General features: G+C 39.3%; 1 protein-coding gene across 1 annotated transcript in view; it reads right to left on the minus strand.

Annotated features, from left to right (window-relative positions):
- Positions 1–384: 384 nt before the first annotated feature.
- Positions 385–21,464, minus strand: part of LOC144763171 (amine sulfotransferase-like) — a 249,930-nt gene continuing 228,850 nt past the window's right edge. The window contains exons 6-8 of the mRNA XM_078648511.1: positions 14,105–14,199; positions 11,349–11,529; positions 385–3,946 (exon numbers count right to left, since the gene is read on the minus strand). Of these exons, the coding sequence (XP_078504637.1) occupies positions 3,822–3,946; positions 11,349–11,529; positions 14,105–14,199 (401 nt within the window). The 3' untranslated portion in view covers positions 385–3,821. The remainder of the gene's footprint in view (positions 3,947–11,348; positions 11,530–14,104; positions 14,200–21,464) is intronic.

Raw genomic sequence — 21,464 nt, forward strand, 5'->3', positions numbered from 1 at the left:
CCAACATTTCACATACTGAGTATTTGCATACCTATTCAATCATTATACAATCATTTATCTTGATACATCCCCATCTTTTAACGTGTATGCATGGTCAGAGGAAAGTAATTTTAGAAAGTCTAGAGACCTGATTGATAGGTTGGTAGAGGATTTACTCAATCACAAATTTGACAGATATCTTATCCTCCTTATTACACGTGCATTATATCTTATGATGTAGCAGGGGTACTTGAATCTTAGTCTATTGGTATACTAACCATAAAAAGCCTGCCACTGGACTTTTGTTCGTTGAGGAGAAGAGGAACATTAGAGCTAGTAATTAAATATATTATTATAAATAGCAAAACCATTAGGGTCCACAGGAAATGACAAGGAGAAATTCAATAAATTCAAAGAGGATTTATTAAGAAAATGTAATTAAAGAATAACATTGATCAATTAAGGATTTGAATTCAAGCAATTATTAGTTACAAATTTAAGTAGACAAAAAGCCCATATTTCAGGACAAGGAAAACAATTTACATTAGTGAGAATTACATAAAGAATACAACATATCCAGAACGTGTGTCCACGAAGGAAATTCCTAATCTAAATTAGCTAGTATAGTTTGAGGAAATTGGCATATTAGTTTTGGGACACAAGGTAGGGTGTCAAAATCAGAAAACCAAATAAAGGTCTCTGAGCGAAAGAATATGTATACTTAAGTACAAAGCATTTGCATACATGTTGTGGAGATCAGCAGAAACGCAGGCTCCATGAGCAGAGATTCAGAGCTGCCAACAGAGGTGTGGCTGTATCATTTCCTAGCAAAAACTCTGATCTTGCCACATTCCGTTTTCATGTGTAGGTTGTATGCTGGTTTGGGCCACCTTAAACAGACTGTAATCTGCCCTCTTAGAGCTGGCTGATTGCCCCATGTATCAAAAGTGATGGATAAGACTTGCTGTCCTGCAGAGGCTGGGAAACAACAAAAACAATGGAGCCCATCACGGCTCTGTGCTGTTCTTGGGGCATGGTGAGCTTGAGAAATCACTTGACCTGAAACTGTGACAGTCAAGATCATTTCTGGTTTGCTTCTGTGAGTAGAATTATAGATCAGAAATATTGTTCTAAATTGTCATGGTGCTCCTGGCTGTTTTTCAATAAAAGCACACATTTTAGATTCTGGAAAACTATATGACACACAGTATCTAATACCAACAAAAGCTGTGAAACCCTGCTACGTTCCTACTGATTCATTAGACAGGGTAAGAATAATATCGAGCTGTGTGGACTGGAACATGTACAGCTACCCTTAATAGTTTATTTAGGAGTTTATTATATTGCACAACTAGCTTAAAGGCACACAAATGCATTTTAGAATATATTTCTGTTTTAGCAGTAGCAATTAATACAAGCAACGCAGTATATGTGAGAGTATGTGGTTGAGATAGAAAGAAATGCTGCTGGATGCCATGGGGTAAATAAAAGTATGAGTTTTTATTTATGCAAAAGATACTGGGCCATCTAAGCTTCATGAGCAAAGTGGTGTCAGGAAGAACATTTTGCAGACAGCTGGTATTTGGTATGAGGTTTTCAAAGCCACATCACAGGATTAGGATTCTGAACAGAGTGAGAAAGGACATGGCAATATTACTGAGCATCCTATACTTCAACTGAGCAACATTGTGCCTACAGGGTAAACCAATGAGTTGGATGGTATATATATTTTCTGAAGCTTCTAGTGCAGGTAGCTATGGGATATATTGGAAGGGTTGGTGGTGTGTGGAACTGTAGCCGTATGACAGGAAAGAGAGGTGGCACAGTATTGCCTTCTTAGAAACTTTTTTTCAGATGTGCTGGTTGTGGGGTTGTAGAGTTGGAACTTCAGAATAAAAAGTAGCATTGGTAGTGGACATTGAGGAAATAGTCCACTTAGTGAACAAATTGACTGCAAAAAATGGGCCCAATTCACAAAGGTAAACTGAGACGAACGTCTAACTTTACGACTTATGGTATTCACAAAGGGCATTTACTACTCATAAATGCCCTTTGTGAATACCAAATGTTGAACTTTATAACTATCGATATTCACAAAGGGCATTTATGAGTAGTAAATGGGCTTTGTGAAAACTGAAAGTCTTAAAGTTAGACTTTCATCTCATTTTACCTTTGTGAATCGGGCCCAATAAGTATGCTATGAATTTACTGAGATCACTCGTTTTACTGCTTTTACATTGCAGCATACTAGTTTTGGGCTAAGCACATTCATGGACTGGACAACAAGCCGCAACAAGCTGATTAATGCGTTAGATCATTGAAAGTGGACATGGTCGGCAAGGACCCGTGGTTAGGTCCAGAGGCAGATGTGCTGGTGAAAGCAGTACCACTGGAGATGTGTATTATAGGACACTGAGGGCAAGGCAGATGTCTAACAAGTCATTGGTAATATCAGCGATGATGACATACAGACAGACATAGAATGAGTTATTTTTGGCACAAGAGCGATAGAAAGGAATTGTTGACACCATGGCCATAGGTTTGGCAAGTATTTTTAATTCAGGTAGCTTGGCATGGATTACATTTATAGGAAATGCTTCTGAGAGTTTGAGCTGAGCTGAGGCTAGCTGGGTAGGAGGAGTTTTGGCAGATGGGCAGAAAACTTAAGAAGTGTCATGGGCTTGGTGAAATCTGAATGTGCATCCACCTGTCGAATGCCACCTTTTTAGAGCAATATTTTGGGGATGGTCATTGTGCCTTTCCTAGCACCTGAGGTGGTTGAAGAGAAAAAAAAGGGAACTTTAATTAGAGAGGACATTGTAGGATGAGGTGACGAGATGAGATTGTGGGTATAGAAGTGTAAGACCAATCAGAGAGCAGTGGGCATTGGCATAAGGATGGGGCTGTACACACAAGAAACCCTTTTTATGAAAAGAGTGAAAATCATTTCACTTGTCACTAGTACATATTCTTAGCTGTTGGACATTCTAAAATCCACACAATCCTTCACTCACACAAGGTGACTAGCTTCATCATCAATATATTTGAAGCACCTAGCTCACACAGTAAAAAGTAATATTGTTTCAGCAAACAAGATTATGAGCACAGTATTTGGAATATAACATGCACCAAAACATTGCATCTGGTCTTATAAATCATTTTAAACGTGCACTTATGGTCAAGACGTCTTCAATGCATGATTTACCAGGGGCATACTACAAAACTGCATCCCCAGAAAAGCAGATAAAGAATCAGAGTAGCAAATGCAGATAGTTCAGAAAGGCACCTTTAGTCGTGTTTCTCTTTACTTTTATATAACATCGACATGAGAATACTGTACAAGATACAATGTTACTAAGGCAATTGCCTAATCTGGGGGCCAACATACTATTTAAATATTATTCACTGTTATCAGTGACATTATTCATGCTTTAATTTTCTTCTGGAACAATATTACATCCATGAATAAACATTGTTCAATCCAAGAACAATCTCATTTGAGAAATCCACTTTGATGCTCGTTACACAGAACATTTGTACATTCTACTTTTTTCACAGACCCACCTAAGATATTGATGAGTATTTAAACATTATACAAGTATTATATATATTGTTAGTCTTGATATACATGTATTTCGGATTGAACATCTACACATGCATGTGATTAAACACACCTTATAGAAAATACAGGCAATATGTGTGTTTAAATATGTGTTTTTTCTAGCCAAGAGAATGTATTTCAGTTTACGAGAAACACGTATACATTAATACCATTACTCCAATGCTTTAAAATATAATGAAGAAGACATTATTAAATGAAAAGATGAACTGAGCTAATCGAACTATTTTTCTTCATTAATATCCCAAATAAACTCCAGTGGTAGATCCTTCATCTTCTCTTGATATATCTTGTCAAATCTTTCACTCTGCGCAACAGTCATATGATTTTTCCAGTCACCAATGGTACCTGTTAAAAAATAAAGCAGAGACAATGACAAGGCGATGCAGTGTCTCTTTGTGAATTCGTTGCATATAATTCAATTGCACATGTTTTCAGAAACCGTAGTGAGGAATATTTTAAAAACCTGGATCTGATTTAGGGCCACTTTTAGATCATGCCAGACAGCCTGTTTGGGGGGTGGTAACCATGACATCTGATACCCTGGTGCAGGACTGCCCACTCAATTTAGATAGTTTTATCTACCCAGGGGGCATCTTTGCGCTGTGGATAGACCTGCTATTACTGCTGCAACTTCCTTCACAGCATTTAAAGTTTTTTTGAGCGGAAGCTATGCCTAAAGAGCCAAAACATTTTTGTTTGGACAAAAGAAACTCCCAAAGAGGGATTTAAGTGTTTTTCTAAACAGTCCAGAAAATTCAATGATTCCACATTTTATGCAGTAGTCCTTACAATGGATGCTGAATCTCATTAGTGTCTGTCTAATGTTAATGTTCTAATTCAAAAAACATATGCAAATGCATGCCCAAGTGCTGTCTCCTGATTTTTCGGGATTTCATACTTAATTGACAAATTTGCCAGTCTATGCAGCATCATGCATACAGGTTGTGGTAACATTTTAATAGCAAACAGCGCCACAATTTCTAAGCATTGAAAATCACCCATTTGATGATTAGTCGCCTTAAAATTGTCATATTACAACCAGGCAAATTACTTACATTTTAAAGGGACAATACTGCAGCAGTTGTGAATAGTTGATATTTCATGATCATATTTCCTCTTCCTTTTTTCTTAATTCTTTTTTTTTTCCAATTTTTTTATTGAGCAGAACATAGTTAAGGTACAATTCATGAATGAACAATTTGAGCAATGGAAATGGATACAAAATTGTTTAAAAGCTTCTTCTATTTTTTCTTAATTCTTGAATCGATTCAATATTGAAGCTCTGAACTGGCCTGTCTGGAAGTGTAATGAGGCGCATTTCAAAATGTATAATGCCACTCCTGTAATATTTCTGGTGACTCATTACCCACTTGTAGGCTTCTATGTTTCCACTGAAATTAAACTATTTCAGCTTTTATATGCACGTTACAATGCATGTCTTCTTCAATCAGATTCATGATGCACAGTAAAGTCAATCATGGCAAGTTTTTTGTGATTAATAAAATAACCAATAGTGCTATCTAATTTTTATTTCCATGCTTAAAGAAATTCTCGTATGGCTTTTGACAAATCAAATTTCAACACAAAGTCACTGTTCCATATTAAAACATCGCTCCTTGAGGTTGCCAGAGCTGCTGGGATTTATAAAGGTGAAAAGAAATTCAAAGAGCCGTTGATTTGTTTAAAGCAATTAAATCTTGCAGCCAATTCTCCACTTCTGCATCCAAAAAGAGAGTTGAAAAGGTCATTTAAGGTTCTTCTGCATTGCTTGAAGGTTCATCATAACACACATCACAAGCCATCTTCTACCATTTTCTATATTGTTTTTCTGTAACAGAAGCCTCAAAATCTATAACTCTTTCAATATTACTTGCCTTCTCAAAAGCTAGTACAAATCAAATTTTCCTACAATTGTGAAGATCTATCTTTGTGTAATGCACCAGATCAATGGCCCTCCCCCCTCCATGTATTCAAATTTGGCTTATGTAAACCCCCTGATATTCTGTTTATTTTTCGAAGCACTCTATGGGATAATGCTTGTTGGAACACAGGGTCAGGTGTATTATGGTTTAGCGATTCTGTAAACTGGTTACCAGCGGCTAAAATTGCATTTTCTTATATGTAAAAATCTATGTGGTCACAATTTTTTGCATATCGTCTAAATACTGACTTGCTAATTTAGCGACCCCTAAATAGCAAATTGGTATTAGAGATTTCTGAATAGTGATTCACATTTTGTATGTATGAAAGATCCGTAAATTGTGAATAGTAGCAGAATAATGATTTTGTACATGCAATTTAGCACCAAATGGAATCAGGTGGTAATCAGGTGCAACCTGTTTAAAGAGCCCCAGAATGCATCAGGCCCTTTCACAATGCTGCTTTAAATGTGATGGCAAGGAGGTGGTAAATACTAGCTGGTATGCAAGGGAAGAGACAGGAAAGTTAGTTAGGGCAGGCTTACTCCTTCTGAACAAATATATCGGTGATGTCTGCACCTATGTCATAAATTGTTCTGTTGTGTAAAAGAAAATAGGTTTGTAACTGCCTCTGTTGAGGTATCAAATTTGTAAGAAATTCTTCTTTAGCCCCCCCTTCTCCAACTTTATTAGTGTGTTTAACTAAACTATATTTGTTGTAATTGATGCTTTTATTAATGCCCACTAAATATTTACTAACACCTTTCCTATTTTTATTATGTTGCCTCATGCTCATTTGTCTTTCCCTTAATACAGATTGTGATTTTTTCTTGGTTATTGTAGGTTCCTTTGACTATTCAATGTTGAAACTGTTGGTCTGCGTCTTGAAGGCACAGGTGGTGACGTAGTGGCTGGAGGCTCATTGCCCTACTGCATGCTAGATTGAGTGTCTTTTGGTGCCTCTGCTTCTCAATCTTGCCCTCTCTGTGGTATAACAATTCATGTTACCTATCATGATATTTAAAGAAAGAGTGATGTTTTGGGTCTTTTAAAAAGAAACATGATAATTCTTTACACTTATAATGTACTTTCTTTTATATCTAGTTATGTATGTCTTTTTCTAAAAAGTCAGAACTTATATCTATAGATGTGCTTAAATTTAAATGTATGTAGCACAACTCACATAAAGCAACACAAAGAAAAACAGTCTGACGTGGATGTTGATATTTTAGATTACTACTAAGGGGCCGATTCCGATCTGGGTCAAAAGGTCCCTGAACGCGATCCGGCTGTAAAAAGTACAAGCTGCATGCATGTTTTCTGCCCGACTCGTACAGCTGTATCAGCGAGCAAGTATGATGCGAGAAACGCAAAATCGCCGACCAAATCGTTACCGGGTCCGAACCGCTCTGTACGCCTCGTCCTTAATTCTGACCGAGCCAGTACGATGCACACGTCCGGGAAGCTGCCTTTGGGGGTCCGTGTAAGACCCCCGTCACCTCCAGCCTAATGACTTGGACACAGGGGGAGACCCAAGGGTCTCCCCAACACAGGCATGTATGGTGCGGAAGGCACCAATACGTACCCACTGTAGGGGGGGCCTATTAGAACTAGAGCTACCTAAATCCCTAATTTTACTACATAATGCACTGCAAGGGAGGTGGATTGTGTGCTGTCCCATACTGCTTTGGGACTGATCAGGTGATGGGGATGTACTTAAGCCTCCAGGTGCAAGCTTGCAGTGCTTGTCTTTCCTCGCTAATCCCTTGTTTGGTACCGTGATTTAGTCCGTGTCAACCTGGTCGAGCCTTCCTGGATTTCGTGTGTCACCTTTTGGATGTTTCTCGATCTGCTATATGCTATTTTTGGAACCTGAGCGCATCCAGCGCTAAAATCTTCCCTGACAACTTTCCTTGGCTTTTATTGTTAAAAGCAGCTGTGTTTTCGGATTCCCCGCACCCGCCTGTGCGAAATTCAAAAGCTACGGAGTGCTTCTCTTCTTTATTTTGTATTTTGAAGAAACGTTATTTAGCGCTGAAGCGCGCTTCATCGTCTGCTCGTTTGTTTCTGTTCACCTTTCCTGAGCAAACGCGAGGACACGTTTATCTTTTCCTTTGCCTAACATTGCCTGCCCACGTTTCCTGAGCAAACGCGAGGACGCGTTTATCTTTTCCTTTGCCTAACATTGCCTGCCCACGTTTCCTGAGCAACCGCGAGGAGGCGTTAATCCTTTTCTTTTTTTTTAACTTTACCGACTCCCGTTTCCGGCTTAAACGCAAGGACGCGTTCATCTTTTTTCTGTTGTTTTACATGGTCGGCTCATCGTGTTTTGTGGATACAACTATCCCGCACTGTGCCCAGAGAATTAGGTGTGTTTTTCACTATTCCTCCTACGCTGTATGGAAGTAAGGAAAATCACGTACAACTTGTTATTATTTTACCTATTGCTGAACTACAGGAAGTTCTCCTTTGCAGCTTTATTTTTGGAGACCAAGGAATATTTTCCTAGGACACCCTTTTTGGACCGCCAACAGTCAAGCACAAGTAAGTGTGGGATGGCTCACAATCACAATAACTTTGTGGTTAGTATAGAGGGTTTTTAAAGTGTATAATTAAGAATTCCCAGTAATTTTGTTTGTTTATGTTCTATTCTTCTTTATGTAGAGATCCTGTCTATTCCTGACTTGAATATTCCTCAGCTGGCTGACAGACGAATTTGGGGTATCGTCTTTCCCTGGTCTCTTCATTTTCTGAGGTTACTTATCCTCTCTTGTGTGTTCCTTTGTGACACAGAGCGGGTGGTACTTTCGGGAAAGGTAAAGACATTAGCTTCGCTCCTGGGGAACGGTGGCTTCTGCCTGGGACATTTGTGATACCCGACAGCGCCCTTGTGCGAGACATACCCATTCAGTCAATGGGAGCCCATGTACGCGTTGTACGATCGACTCCCATTGACTTCTATGGAAGTCCGACAGAACCGAGTCCAGCAGCATGCGGCCGCATCGTACTCGCTCGGTCGGACTGCAGAAGTCCGGCTCGGTCGGAAAACACTCCGGATCCGGCTCGGTCAGAGAGCTTTCTGACCCAGATCGGAATGTTTTATATTTATATTCAGATGTAGAGGGCAGTGTCGAAGTATCAATAGCTTTAATACCAACAATGCCCTCAGGCTGTAAGTTGAATTTTTTAATCCTCAAGAGGTGTTGGTAATTGCTGAATTGAGAGTCCTCAACCTGTACCATTTGCCTCCGTTAGCAGTTTTTATATTTTCTCCTGTTCTTGATCTCAGATCATACCAGTGTTGGTGAATCTCCTCTATGATACACTGTGATACACCACTTAAATTTACTTTTTCCTCAATGATTTTTCAAATTTTTTCCTTCTGAGAATCAGGCATTGTAAAGGAAAATGTTACATTGTTATGAGCAACAAACTCTTCGGTGTGTAGCTTCTAATCTTTCTAACTGAATATCAGGTTTCTTTATCTTTCTCTCCTATCCTTCTCTACTTCTTATCTTGACATGGTGTCAATTTTTGGGAGATGGAAGTAAGAAATCCATTCTATATTTGTTTGGTCAAAAATATGTGCCTTGCTTTGTGTTCCCCAGGCTTTCCCAGAGCATGTGTTTCAGAAATTCCTCATTACGGGGTCATCAAACACTACCCAAATGTGATAATTGCAGTTTGGCAATGCATTTGCAATTTACAGATGCAGTATTTGAGAATCTTTAAATTGCAATTAAGAATCAGAGCGAATATTAAAACAAGTTTATGCCTGTATGATACATACTGAAATCAAATTCCTAAAATACGATACGGAATTGATCTCGATTTGTGAATCACCATTGAGAAATGATGATCAAGCAATCTCTTATTTCATTGTACTTTTTTCTAACTTCTAGTGAAAGTTGTATTTTTACTAGGCCCAGGCGGAAATCTAAATCCATGATCGGAACTAGAGAAATTTGGAGATTCTGAGCTACTCTTGTAATATGGAGTTCCCGGCAAATTCCGTCAATCCAATTTTGTTTCCTGTTCGTATAACAATACAAGGCTTCAGAATGCAAGATGGTAAGCGTGAGCAAGATTTGGCATTCCCTATCGTGATTTTCGGTCGTTAGGAGGACTTCCTGCAAGATTTTATGAATGCAGGTGAGCGCGGTCAGAGCAAGTAGATTTTCTACTCAAGTAGCAGCAAAATCAACTTGAAAATAGTGTAGTGACATTTGCACTGATTTTTAAGTGGTAAATGCTCTACCAGAGCTCAAGTCTATGCATGAAGAGCACAATGTGCTTTTTCTGCCTGTTGGTGTTACTCCACAGAATATCGTGGAGTTTTTATGTAACTCCACAGAATTCCATGGAGCTAAACTCTGCAAGTTCCACTGAGGCCTAAGTTTTACTACCTTTCTGTGCTTTGCTGAATCTAGCACTCCAATGTGGCATGCAGTCTTAGGAAAACTCTAACATAAAAACAAACATTTTTCCACAGTTGCAATTGGCATGGATCGGGGGTGGCAGGGCAGGGGAAGGCGGTAAAAAGGTGTGAAAAAAGAAAAATAAACGTACTTGATTGCTGTGTCTCTCCTCTACTTTGGGCCGGAACAGGAAGCACCTAGGCTCCCCCAAGCCAATCACAATGTTGCAATGCAGAGTTGTGTTTGATCTGAGCCCCATGGTTGGGCACTCAGATGGGGACTGAAAGTCTGGGCATGTTCTCAACACAGGCTGTAATGCAGCCTGAGCGGAGAACATGCAAAGTGCGCATGACAGTTTGGCCAGCCCAAGACTGCCAGCCAAACATTCATGCACACTTACAGTGTGCCCACCACTCCTCTCCCTGCTCTGTGAGCAGAGCAGCCTCTCCCTGCCAAGCTGCTGTAAAAAATAAAATGCTAATAACATCGAGTTATTATCATTTTATTTATCCTTTATTTACACTACTGCAAAGCAGTGGGGCGACGCTTCTCTGCCTTAGTAGAGGAGCTGCCACTGTATTCCCAACTGCGTAAGTCTAGCACACAAATTAGCTCCCTCCTTTCCACTACATGACAACAAGTGCCCTCCACACCATCGCACAAGCACCAATCACTAGACCGTAGCTGCATACCTGGTCTACTGGTCCGATTTCACTCTCTAGAGTCTAAATAGTTTTGGACGTTTTTACTAAATCTTTTGAAACACTCCCGCTCCCATCCCTCCGATCATCTTTTCTGAATTGAACCGTCAGGGAATTAAAGTCACATCACCATTTACCCAGGTCCTAGTCGGTGCTTGCACAGTGATAGTAGCAAATTTGTGTTTCTGTTTTCTACACCCTTATGCCACTTAACTGTTACAATTTGGATGTATGACGGTACAACGCGTACCGTTACAACGCGTACCTTTACCACGCAGGTTTAACAACGCAAGTCGTTACAACGACTTGCATTGGGGGACGCTGGATAGTGAATAGTTTAATTTACTATTCCAAATCCAGTCCCCGTGGATAGTAGGGAAGGTGTTGGATAGTAAATTAAACTATCCCCTATCCTAGAGCACCCTCCAGCAAAAGTCGTTGTAACGACTTTCGTTGTAAATCCTGCGTTGTAACGGTATCGCGTTGTAACGGTTCCGTTGTAAAGGATGTTTTCCATTCTGGAGTAAAGAGGCACTCTTAATAATTGACAAATGTGTTTTTTTAAATTTCCTTCGAGCATAAAACATTTACCAGTTTGTGTTCTTGGTGCCAATTTATGCTGCAAAAGCTTCATCTGAATACTTTAAAAAATGTCACAGTTATTCTTTTTGTCAATCTTTTCGCATTTGCTGTAGTTCGTATTTCTTACCTTTGCGAACAAAATTCCCTCGTTGTTTGTCCACAATTTTCACATCCAGGAACTCATAGTTTGCATTTGGGTCTGATTTCATCTTCTTGAAATCAGATTTTTCGAGAACAATATCAATTTCATGATCAGTCAGCTGCCGTCCTACAAACTGGCATATCTTCAGAACAACAGAGCGAAGGTCCTAAAAGAATGTGAAAGTTTTCTTTTAAACAATTTGGGCAAAGATAACATATTTTTAATAAGGGAGAACGCACCCTTCTAACAACAAAGCAATGCTGCCATTTTCCAGCATTTTAGCATGTCACATTTTATAAGTAAAACCTGAGTTTATGGTGAAGGGAGACATAGAGAGTGGCCCAAGGCACCCCTAGCATCAGCTGGGTATTAGGAATAAAAGTTTCTTATCCATTGGTGAGATGCGTTAGAGGTGGGCAATTTAAAGCAAAGAGTGAGGCAAAGAGTGACTAGGGGTGGGAGGGTGAGCTGTGTCTCGTATTCAGTTAATGATTATTTATCACAATTTGCTACTACTTTACATACAATAAGGTTTAGGAGGAAGACCCTTTTCAATCCATGATCCATTTTTGTGGAATTATTTTCAACTTGATCTAACTTGGGAAATTATCTAAAGCTCATCTCTTTTTGTTCATTTGCATTTTAAAGTAGGTCACTCTGTCAATTCTTGGTACCAAGAAGCCTGTCAAATATGCAATAGACAAATGATAAAACTTTAGCAATTCAAACCTACATTTTACAGTCCTCATAAATGATTCACAGGGTTGTAAACAATAGTGGATTTACGTGGAGTACTGTGTCATTCTCTTTCTTTTGGACATGTGTGGGGGATTGAATTGTTGGAGATTTTTCCTTGACACCTAGTTTGGGAATGCATTTTACCTGCCAATATTGATGATGATTTTGATTTCTCAAAGTCTGCTTTCTATGATTGTTTACATTTTCTTCTAGCCCATTATAATCTTCCTACAGATTTATTTGTGTTATTACTCACTGTATTCTGTATTCTGTTATTTATTGGTGCAATGTTTACACTTCTTCCATTGGCCATATCACACATAGTGCCTCGTGGATGAAACAGGAGTGTGCACCCTCTTTGCGTGTCCCTGAGGCACTATGCTATTACAGAAGGGACAGCAGATGCATGTGAAGACCCTTCTATAGTACTGATATCTCTGGCATGCATTTAACACCATCATTGTCTTCAGAGGGTGTTCTTCATTGGCATGGCAATAAATCAGAAGCAGGTGCAGAGGAAAAAGGGCGCTGAGGCAGTGCACTGACAATGCACCACAAAAATATGGCACACTTTTGGTGCGCCCCCTGATGGCAACCATCAGAAGGAGTGAATGGGGGTCCAATGGAACCTCCAGGGATCCCGGTGCAGGTGGGTGCAGTCACTTACTGCACCCGCTTGCAGAGCGATCCCTAACCCCTGTTTAAAGGGCATGTGGGTTGCCGCATGCACAGAGAAACATGAACCTACTGCATTGCATATCATTTAATGCACTGCCCTAGGACAATGAAAGTTTATGGCTTCCCTGCGGGCTGTGCATTCATTGTAATAAGGTGCACTTTCCCTGTTTGTGTTAAGCAAAACTGATTAAAGATGTGCCATGGTGCAAACAAGGACAGTGCATCATATAAGTAATGCAGCCCTGGTCTACTCAGTAGGTGTGTTCATAGTATTAGGTTTTGAATCTAATTTTGTGCTCAGAGGAGTGTGTTTGTTTTCAAGTGACTACACTTAACTGGTCACCTAATCTAATGCATGTATCCATTACGGTTGATCTAATAAGTCTATACATAGAATGTATGTATGTGTTTTATTTCTATAGTGTGAACCCAGCCAAAATCCAGCAGAGCACTGTACAGGGGCAAAGACAAGAATAAAGACAACAAGTGATACAAGAGGTGGTTGGGTTATAGGCATTCATTGTAGCAATTTCTTTGTGTGTAAAATGCATATTTCTTGGGAGAACTCCTGGTTTTACGTGAGCAATGCGAGAACATAGTGCTATGCAAGAACATCCATGACAAAATCAGGACTTTCACAATGTTTTTTACCAAGATTTTACCACTTTAACCATCTGTTCGCGAGTATATATGATCTCACATAGCTTTCCTTCACAACTGTTCAGTTTACGTCATTGCAAAGTAGACATATTCGAGATATGTACTTCCTTCCAAAATGCTCATTTTCTGTAAGTCGGGTGGTGCACATTGCTAGTTTAGCACATGCAGCTGAGGCACACATCCGGTATCACAGTTTCCGCAAAACATTTCTCCTAAAAATAAGTCACAGTCAAGAGAAAGCTTTGCAATCAGCATGAGCATAAATAAAACATTAAATTATACAAGATACAAGTAACCCAAGAATTGAGATTTAAGTGGTCACATTTAAGTAATAAATATATTGATATCTAGTCATCATGCAAAATATTTTGTGATTGTTGAAACTATTGTGAGGATTTCCATTCATTTTGGTCCGCCAATTGGCTCCAAACTGGTGTTCATTTTGATACCTATTAATTTGCTCATTTGAGCCAACAGTGCCCAACAAGTGACGAATCAAAGTGAGGTGTTGTTAAAAACAAATAAATACCTATGTTCAGATCCCAGGCATGCTACGATGCTGTGGACGTAATAACTACGACACACAACTAAATAGCAGTTTAGATATTAAACCTTGGTAAGTGAAATATTAAATAGCATGATAAACACTGTAATATCAAGCTTACCTTTACCATATCCTCAAACGAAATTAATAGGAAATTGAAATTCTCCTTATGTGCGATCCAGCCTCTGACATGTTCAAACCAGGAACCACCAAAAACTAACGAAAATGTTAAAAGATACATCCTTTTACTAACTTTCTCTTGCTGCATACACAGTTTAATATGTAATTTGCCACCACATTAATCTATTTTTATTTTTGCACAATTTTTTATCAGGCGTATTAAAAAAGTGTTTCTTGTTTGAAATTGCAAAGTTAATGCTCAAAGTTTCGAAGGCACCATACCCCACCCAAATCTTTGACTTACCCTTTGTAGATGTGTTTAATTTTAACATACAATCCAACTAAGGGTACATTGTGTCTTCTACACCATAACAGATTCATTTCAGGGCTATTTCAGTTTTGTATTCAGTAGCCATACATAACTAACTTTTAACTATTCTAAGTGAAATCAATGTTCCAGACCACACCCTTAATGAAACAGATGCCATTAAATATTTTATAAATTATTTTACAGATATGATTACATAGCACATTTCCCTTATCAATTTGACAGAAATGACAATGAATGCAGTATGCATTATAGGATGCAGTATAATTTGATGAGGTGTTGCAGTTTAATAACATTTCACATTTAGGTGGTGTTAGGTATTGGTATAAATATTGCAAAGTCATAAGATTTGAATTTGATGTACGAGTGATGTATTTGCATGGTTGTTATGTGAGTTATAAATCATACTCCCAACCATAACTTCAAAATTTCTGTGCCTTTTCAGTTTTAATTATTTACCATAACTGCACTGCAAACGTGGTTTTTTAGGTGAAATTCCCAGGTTTTTCTAAACATATGTTGAGGTACAATAGTCAACAATACCTTATCTTTAACATGACTTTTCATTTTGGATGATATACAAAATCCAAGAGCTTCCTTGGTGAAAGTCGCTGCCGGTGGCCATCCCCAGCTGTGTTTAGGGTTTTGCCTTGCCCTGAGGTTAGTGTTGGCCAGATTGCCTGGCCATTTGTGGCCAACACCCCACAGACATCCAACCCTCAAGCCCTAACTGTGCACGACTGAAGGCCTAGTGAAGTGAGGTATTGGTCACATGGTATGGCTTCCAAGCACTGTGCGCCACCCTCCACAGGGGACCCAACTCATGGGCAACCAACACTCGAGTGCATGGCCTTCAGCATTGTGCCATGGGGTTTGTCGCTGGGCCTGGCCTCAAGCCAAGTCCCACACCCATCCCACCATGGATGGTCAATCACAGCTGCTCACAGCCTTCAGCCATCTGCAGAAAGTTTGACTGCAGGGCCTTGCCTCTGCTGCGCCCCTGCTCCCAACTTTCCTTATCCAGCCAACCAGTGCTGCATTCAGACTTTAGTTGAGCATGGCTGGGTTTTTCACAGGGAATGTGCCGTCCGCCGGACCAGGCCCTGCTCCCACCCTGCTGTGTGGCAGCCAACCCCTTCATGTGGACATTTACCAAGCACAGCATTAGTGCCCAAAACACGTTTTTCCAATTTTATGAAGTTTTCACAGAACCCATGCCATATTTGTGAATTCTGTGGCACAAGGCATCTAAGGTGCACCAATCCTGTTTAGAACCCGCAGATCCCACAATAAAAGATGTTTTGGTTTTTATTTTTATACCAGGGGTGATCGTTTGTGTACCCTTAAATCGGCCTGGAGGCCAGACTAGGTTCTTTATGCTTGCTTGTGCCCTTTTCTTTTTATTTTTCCCAATACAGTGCTCAGTGCATTGTGTTGAGTATTGTCCCCTGCAACAGAAATGTTTCTGCGATGGCCAGCCACTCAGAGCACAACAGATCTGCGAATCCACAGTGTATGCAGGAGGAACATCTCTGGGGTCCAATGAGGGGCCTGTATTTTTTAAAATGATATCATGAACCCTCCATGGATTTGCCAATCCATGAGGGATGGATGAATTAACGCTCCAAATATCTCTAAAATGTAACCTTGTCATACCCCAAACAAGCACCGCTTTAAACACAAATTTAGCATTTTTTCTGTATCAAAGAGCAAACAATCATGAGGAAATTAAAAGGAGAAATTGCACTTTTGTGCCCCCCTCTGGATCTGCTGGAAACATCCCTTAAAGAAACCAAAGCAGATCTATTTTTTTAGTTTCAAGCAGATATACAACATCTGCAATGTTATTAAAAAACTAAAAGTCAGTCAGTCAGTCAATAAAGCTTTATTTCGACAGTTTTCAACCATAAAAGCAGAATACAAAACACAATCTAAAATCTAAAATTTTAGACTGTTGATCCAAGGGATAGTATAAAGCTTTACATGAGACCAGCTTAAAAGTGTGAATAAAATCGAGATACAAATATAACATATTACAAAATATTAAAATTGAAGGTAAAAATAGGGAGGGAAACATATGACGAACACCAAATGACAAGAATATTTAATAGCAGGAGATGCTTTTCATTCCTAAGGGTTCATTCACTGCAACCTAGCTTGAGAGACTTTCTGTTGCCTTAATCCTAGCTCTGCGAGTGCACCACATTGAAAACAAAAACCTTGAGGTGACAAAAGCTATCAATGGTGTAGAGTCATATTTCAGGATCCTGTAAACTGCTAAGTAGTTCCTGAGACCCAAGTTATTACATAATTGCCGAATCCACCTTACTCTGGCTTTTTTTATAAAGGGGGCAGATCTGGGTTTAATCTATCGTTATTTTGCCATTGTGCAACATTCCGTCCATCGTCTTGTGTGTTTTGCTGTTCACCCTATGTGGGAAGGGTATGCCCAGACGTGGGTCCTGTGCTCACTACGCCACTGGAGTCAAGCAATCCTGGCTGATAAAGGCTGATAGGCATAAACCGGTCCTAGGATGCATGATTCCGGTCTAGGGAAGACATGGCTTGGCAGTTCGGTCTGGACTGTTCCCATGAGGCACAGGGTCAAGACTGATTTGCATATGGCCATGTCTGAACTGGGGTGGCTTGGTGAGCACAATAACGATGGATTAAAGTCAAATCTGTAACTGATGGTGAATGTTTTGCCATTGTGCAACATTCCGTCCATCATCTTGTGTGTTTTGCTGTTCACCCTATGTGGGAAGGGTATGCCCAGACGTGGGTCCCGTGCTTACTACGCCACTGGAGTCAAGCTATCCTGGCTGATGAAGGCTGAGAGCCAGAAACCGGTCCTAGGATGCTTGATTCCAGTCCAGGGAAGACATGGCTTGGCAGTTCGGTCTGTACTGTTCCCATGAGGCACAGGATCAAGACTGATTTGCATATGGCCATGTCTGAACTGGGGTGGCTTGGTGAGCAAAATAACGATGGATTAAACCCAGATCTGTGACTGGGGGTGAATGTTTTGCCATTGTGCAACATTCTGTCCATCATCTTGTATGTTTTGGCTCCTGAATAGTTTCAGGGTGATCCGTCAAGCGGGAGCCAAGAAAAGCAGGGTTCAGGGGGGCTCAGAAAGTATGCCTTTTTGATATGGTGTACATTCGTTCAGCCATTTTTCAGGTTAAAAAATGTGTGATATCTGGGCATGACCTAGCAATTTGATTGACAGTCCCTAATTTCAATATAAATGCTATGGCCGCCATTTTGAGGACACAGAGGCTCACTCCCCTCGTCCTGAGTTTATCATAAAAAATAATGTGACTGTATAAATTATGTGGGGTAGATGGCCATGGGATTGCAGGCAGCAAGGCGGAGGCCCTGGTCACCATCCTGCTGTGTATGGCAGTGTGTGGTGGGGGGTTTGTCCATCAGTAAGAGGTTGTGTGCAGGGCCTGTTGAAGTGTACTTAGGTATGGAATTACAATACTACTTTATGTTTAAAGAAAAAAACTAGAAATTCACTGAACAAAACAAAGTGTAAAGTGGAATTATATGCCAGTGGAGTAAATCACCAGTTATAACTAAATCAGATATGCATAATTACTGAATTTTATGGCAAGACCGGAGGCTAATATTATGCAATCCTCTTTATTGTGCCACCCATAGCAGCATCTTCAAAGAACACAGAACACAACAAAAGTTCTTAGAACATTAACAAAGAGCCAGAACCTCCATGACTCTTCCTTCTTTTTTGCTGCTGCCCTTAAGATAAGTCATGTTTTTAATTTCTCTATAACTAAAAAGTTTGAATGAGTCATGGTTTTGTGTTAACAGGAGTTTTAAATGGTTTGCATGTTGAAAACGAACATTTGAGTTTGGATGATTCTCTATGATAATAATTTTTACTGAGAATGAAATTTAAACACAGAGACAGTCTATCTATTTTTTGTACAATTTTGCTCGTAATTTATTCTTGTTAGCAAGAGCTCTAGTTTTATTATTAAAAGAAAACTCTAAACTGCTTTTAATATGTTAAAATATCTTAATGTGTTGTCAAGGTCAAAGAGATCATGTAGAGGTTTATTTGTCTGCTTTTTTAAGATTCAGTGCAAGAGAGTTGAGACCATAAATTTAACATGTATTCCGTGCTTGGAGCTCTTGACCTTTCGAAGGTTAGAGAGGAGATAAATTAACAATAATGGGTTTCGCTTAATCTAGAAGCTCAGTTTCTTTAATTTTTTCAAGTTAATGCATGTTTTTACAAATGTTTAAATAAAAATTACCGTTGCATAGCGTGTTCTGGTTCAAGTTCAAGAACGTCACAATGATGGTACTGTACATTGATTGAGGAAGTCCGCAGTGTCATGACGTTACGCACACGTTCGACGTAGAGGTTGACGTAAGCACGTGCACTTGAGTCAGTTTCTCAGACCAAGAGAATCTGACCGGATTTTAGCGTGGAGGTTGCTGGTTTAGTTAAGGCACATGTAGCAAGTAGGATTGATTTGTTATTGTAGTAAATTCTGTGATGTATTTCGGTGTTCTAGACTAAAACAGACAGGTCAGTTCCTGACTGAAACTGACAAGAGAAATTCAGACGTTTTGAGAGACGGAGGAGTTTAGGAATATTCAAGGGTTGTTTATTAGTGAAGGAAAGGGAGAATTCTAGGACGTTTATTTTAATAGTTTGTTGATATTTTTACTAATTAGAATAAGTTCATTTAGTGAGTTAGTAATTTGTTGGTTTACAGTATGTCAGAGGTTAATGCTATAACTCAAAGAGAATTAAGTATGGAGGAGAGAATTAAGGTTTTGTTATCAAAGTTTGCTTCTGAAAGTTTTTGACCCTCGGGTTTTCGGCAGGGCCGAGAGAAGTAGAGGTTGTTTTCCCGGCCGTTGTCAAGGAATCACAAGGGCCTCTTTTGCGAAGGGATTTAGAAATTACAACTACAACTATCAACAACAATCTGGATATCAACCCGGAGGTTTCTATCCCCAGAAGGAGAGAGGAAATTCTAGGGGAAATAGGAGATCAAGAAGGTCAGGTAAGACAAGACCTTTTTGTTACCCAAGTAAAGTTGGGCGGCAGACTTGCCCAGTTTTACAAGAATTGGTGTATGTTAACAAGGGATCCTTGGGTGTTGCAGACGGTTTTGGGTTATCGAATAGACTTCATAGAAGATCCTGTACAGTTTTGGTGCCCACCAATGATCAAGTTCAAATCAGAGCTGTCAGAGTTGGTAGAAAAAGAAGTAAAGGAATTGTTAATGAAAGGAGCGATTGTGGAAGAATTGGAAATGTGTGCGGGATTCATAAGCAAAATTTTCTTGGTAGAAAAGAAAGGGAAGGGTATGAGACCTGTGATAAATTTGAAGAGTCCCAACGACTGGGTAGAGTACCTTCATTTCTAGATGGAGGGTTTGCATATGTTGAGAGAAATACTTCAGACGGGGGATTGGATGACTCGTCTGGATCTGAAGGACGCATATCTGACAATTCCGATATGGTTAGAACATCAGAGATTTCTGAGGTTCAGATGGGGAGGAAAATTATGGAAGTTTGTTTGTCTCCCATTCGGTCTTTCCTCGGCCCCTTTGTGTTTTACAAAGATGCTTCGTCCAGTTGTTGCATATTTGAGAGAAAGAGGAATTTGTGTGATAATTTATTTAGACGACATTTTGATTATGGACCAGGAGAAGAGGAGAGTGGAAGAATACACAAAGTTAGCTGTGAACCTTTTGGAAAGTCTAGGTTTTATTGTGAACAGTGAAAAGTCATGTTTGACCCCAAGTCAAGTTCAAGTTCAAAAGTGCTTTATTCGGTATGTATATATACAACCATATAGCAACAATCAAAAGTAAAATGCATGTACGTCATGATTTATATCGACTCTGATATACCAAAACCTCAGTACTATATACAATATATATTTGCGGCACATGTGCAAATGGGCAAACTTAAAATGCATATTAATACATTTGCCTGATAATACATGTACAAACTAGCAGTATAAAGTGCAAAAGTGCTGAAAATACTCATTTACTGAACATGTGCAAAATTGGCAATATTAAAATGCATATTAATACATACGACTAATAATGCGTGTGCAAACTAGCAATAGTAAGGGGCATGTAAGTCAATTGCATATACGTCACAATTTACATCAACTATAATTTACCAAATCCTCAATACTATGTACAATATACGTTTACAACTCGTGAGCAAAATGAGCAATCTTGAAAGTGCATATTAATACATTCGCCCGGTAGTACAGGTACGAACTGGCAGTATAAAGTGCAGTAATGCTAAAAATACCCATTTTCTGGCGCATGTGCAAAATTGGCAGTGTTAAAATGCATATTAATACAAACGACTGATAATACATGTGCAAACTGGCAATAATAAAGTGCGTATAAATCAGGGCCATGTATTGGGATCATACAATAATTGATTTCCATGCAAAAATACATTTTAAAATATAAGTAGCTACATAAAAACATATATCTGGACTCTCTAGATTAAACATTAGTTGCATCGCTTTCTTTGTACTGCGCGTGTTATATTTTAAAAAGATGGGTTTCAAATAAAATTTTCTATAAGAAATATAAAATTTGCAAAACAACATGAAATGACAGCTACTCTGTTTGGATGCACCATCACAGGGGAATGGACATGTCCCAGGTTTCTTAATTGTTGGGAATGCCACAAGGTGAAGCACAATCCCTAAGCGTAAGCGAAATAATACAAAACGGTGCAAACGTTTGCTGACAAAAGTGAGGTATGATTGTAAGCCTTCATTAACGTTATATTCTAGATAGGAGTTAAACGTGCTTTGTTTTATGTATTTAATCATTCTGGTACTACCTGTATGTTTCAGGAGGGTGTTTTTAAGCTCCGTCTTTGCTAACCCAGTCATGTTTGACCCCAAGTCAAGAAACACAGTTTTTAGGTTTCATGATAGACACTATTCAAGTTCAGTTGAGGTTACCGTTAGACAAGATAAAGAAAATAAGGAAGGAAATTCGAAGGG

The sequence above is a fragment of the Lissotriton helveticus genome, chromosome 6 (assembly GCF_964261635.1).
Source record: "Lissotriton helveticus chromosome 6, aLisHel1.1, whole genome shotgun sequence".
Lineage (NCBI taxonomy): Eukaryota > Metazoa > Chordata > Amphibia > Caudata > Salamandridae > Lissotriton > Lissotriton helveticus.